Source organism: Nerophis lumbriciformis, linkage group LG27, assembly GCF_033978685.3.
Source record: "Nerophis lumbriciformis linkage group LG27, RoL_Nlum_v2.1, whole genome shotgun sequence".
NCBI classification, from domain to species: Eukaryota; Metazoa; Chordata; class Actinopteri; order Syngnathiformes; family Syngnathidae; genus Nerophis; species Nerophis lumbriciformis.
Window position 1 is genome coordinate 37979625 of NC_084574.2, and position 2876 is coordinate 37982500.

The window sequence follows — 2876 nt, forward strand, 5'->3', positions numbered from 1 at the left end:
ATCATCATTTCTGTGTGTAAAGCCCCGCCCACTCGCTCACATGACCTTCAGTGTCACCTTGACGAGGCTAATGGTAGCATTAGATGACACTTGGACCTCACAAGGACCACACCTGAGTGGACCGGAGCGGGTCCAAAGACCTAAAAAGTTCTGAGAGAGTCCCGTGAAGAACTCGGCTTGGTCGCCATTGAGACGGGCAGCCTTGTCTCAGCTGGTTCAAGACCAGAACGGCGTGGAGACCTCGGGACCTCGCTAAGATCAGTAGCTGGAGTCCTAGACGGACCGGACTCCCCCCGCGTCCTCGGTCACCCTGAGCGAGGACGTGCGAGCCTCGGCCCCGTCCGTGGACTTGCGGGCCAGGAAGGAGACCAGCGGGAAGCGGGCCGGCCCGCGGGGTCTTGTGGCGCGGCGTCTGACGCCGACGAAGCACAGCGTGTTGATGACGCCGTTGCTCATGGCCACGCACTCGATGACGTAGAAGACCAGTAGGGAGTTCCGGTCCCCCGAGATGAGGCTGGGGTAGAAGTCCCGCAGCAGGGCGAAGCTGTAGTACGGAGTCCAGCACAGCACGTAGGCCACCAGGACCAGGATCAGAACCACTACCGTCCTGCGCCGCTTCCGCAGACGTTTACGGATCTGCTGGGTCTGGAAGCCCGGAAGGTCTTTAAACCACAACTCGGCGGAGATGCGCACGTAGCAGACGGCCATGACGCCCACCGGGCCCAGGAACTCCACCGCCAACACCAGCAGGAAGTAGGAGCGGTACCACGCCTGCTGCTCCGCCGGCCAGATCTGGGCACAGAAGGTCTTGGAGGCTCCGCCCCCCAGGCTGGGGTAGGCGGTCTCTGACGACATGACGGCCGAGGGGATGGCGATCAGGACGGGCAGCGCCCAGACTGCGGCCATGACGCAATACGCCGTCTGGCGCTTCATGCGAGGTCTCAGAGGGTGCACGATGGCCAGGTACCTGCAGGCACACGCGCGTCAACCCCGGGCTTCGCCAACAGGAAGTGCTTGTCCCTACCTGTCCACGGCGATGGCCAGCAGGGCGTTGGTGGACACGTGGAGCGAGAGCGTGCGCAGGTAGTTGACGGCGCCGCACATGAGGAGGCCGTGGTCCCAGGACAGCCGCTTGAGGACGTAATAGTCCAGCAGCAGGGGGCAGCAGAGCGCCGCCACCAGCACGTCGGACAGCGCCAGGTTGGCCATCAGCAGGTTGGTCAGGCTGCGCAGCTTCCTGTGGCGCACCAGCCCGGCGATGAAGGCACAGTTGCCCACGCCGCACACCGCCATGATGCACAGCAGGACCGCCGCTATCACCACGCTGGCCGCCAAGAAGGCGGGGCCCCGCGTGGTGTCCGGGACGTCCTCCGGGGCCACCCCGTAGTCCACTTCTTCGTCTGGGGCCAACCGGCTGTCGTTCATCCTTGGCTGGCGCACAAAACGACAACAAGACGTCACAGTTTGCTTAGCAACCAGCTGCGCTAAGCTAACACCAACTGTGCTAAGTTATGTTAAGATAAACTAAGACAAGTTATAAGACAAACTAAGATAAGTTATGATATGCTAAGATAAACTAAGCTAAATTATGATATGCTAAGATAAGTTATACAATGAACTAAGATAAATGATATGCTAAGATAAACTAAGCTAAAGTATGATCAACTAAGATAAGTTATGATATGCTAAGATAAACTAAGATAAGTTATGATAAGATCAACTAAGCTACATTATGATATGCTAAACTAAGCTAAGTTATGATATATTAAGATAAATTATGATATTCTAAGATACAAACTAAGATAAGTTATGATAAACCAGGATAAATTATGATATGCTAAGATAAGTTATGAAATAAACTAAGATAAATGATGTGCTAAAATAAACTAAGCTAAAGTATGATCAACTAAGATAAATTATGATTTGCTAAGATAAACTAAGCTAAAGAATGATAAACTAAGATAAGCTATGATATGCTAAGATAAGTTATGATAAGATCAACTAAGCTACATTATGAGATGCTAAACTAAGCTAAGTTATGATCTATTAAGATAAATTATGATATGCTAAGATACAAACTAAGATAAGTTATGATAAACTAGGATACATTATGATATGCTAAGATAAGTTATAAAATAAACTAAGATAATTGATATGCTAAGATAAACTGAGCTAAAGTATGATCAACTAAGATAAGCTATGCTAAGATAAGTTATGATAAGATCAATTAAGCTACATTATGATTATATCAACTAAGCTAAGTTATGATCTATTAAGATACATTATGATATGCTAAGATACAAACTAAGATAAGTTATGATAAACTAGGCTAAATTATGATATGCTAAAATACGTTATAAAATAAACTAAGATGAATGATATGCTAAGATAAACTAAGCTAAAGTATGATCAACTAAGATAAATTATGATATGCTAGGATACAAACTAAGATAAGTTATGATAAACTAGGATAAATTATGATATGCTAAGATAAGTTATAAAATAAACTAAGATAAATGATATGCTAAGATAAACTAAGCTAAAGTATGATCAACTAAGATAAATTATGATATGCTAAGATAAACTAAGATAAGTTATGATAAGATCAACTACATTATGATATGCTAAACTAAGCTAAGTTATGATCTGTTAAGATAAATTATGATATGCTAAGATACAAACTAAGATAAGTTATGATAAACTAGGATAAATTATGATAAATTATGCTAAGCTAAGGTGTGATGTACTAAGATAAACTATACTAAATTATGATAAAATAAACTAAGCTAAATTATGTAATGCTAAAATAAACTAAGATAAATTACGCTAAACTAATCTAAATTATGCTACACTAGAATCAATTATGATAAATTATG

General features: G+C 44.6%; 1 protein-coding gene across 1 annotated transcript; it reads right to left on the bottom strand.

Moving 5' to 3' along the window:
- Window positions 1-273: 273 nt before the first annotated feature.
- On the bottom strand, window positions 274-1425 carry prokr1a (prokineticin receptor 1a). Its single transcript, XM_061923127.2, has 2 exons — window positions 1025-1425; window positions 274-967 (listed from the first exon to the last, which is right to left on the bottom strand). The coding sequence occupies exons 1-2, from the start codon at window positions 1423-1425 to the stop codon at window positions 274-276; spliced, it is 1095 nt and encodes a 364-aa protein (XP_061779111.2).
- Between the last annotated feature and the right edge of the window lie 1451 nt (window positions 1426-2876).

What these genes read in the sequence shown, in the direction of transcription:
- prokr1a (XM_061923127.2), bottom strand. Translation starts at nt 1,425, where the DNA reads ATGAACGACAGCCGGTTGGCCCCAGACGAAGAAGTGGACTACGGGGTG. An exon ending in CTGGCCATCGCCGTGGACAG is followed by an intron (nt 968 to 1,024) that starts GTAGGGACAAGC and finishes GTGTGCCTGCAG; the next exon opens with GTACCTGGCCATCGTGCACC.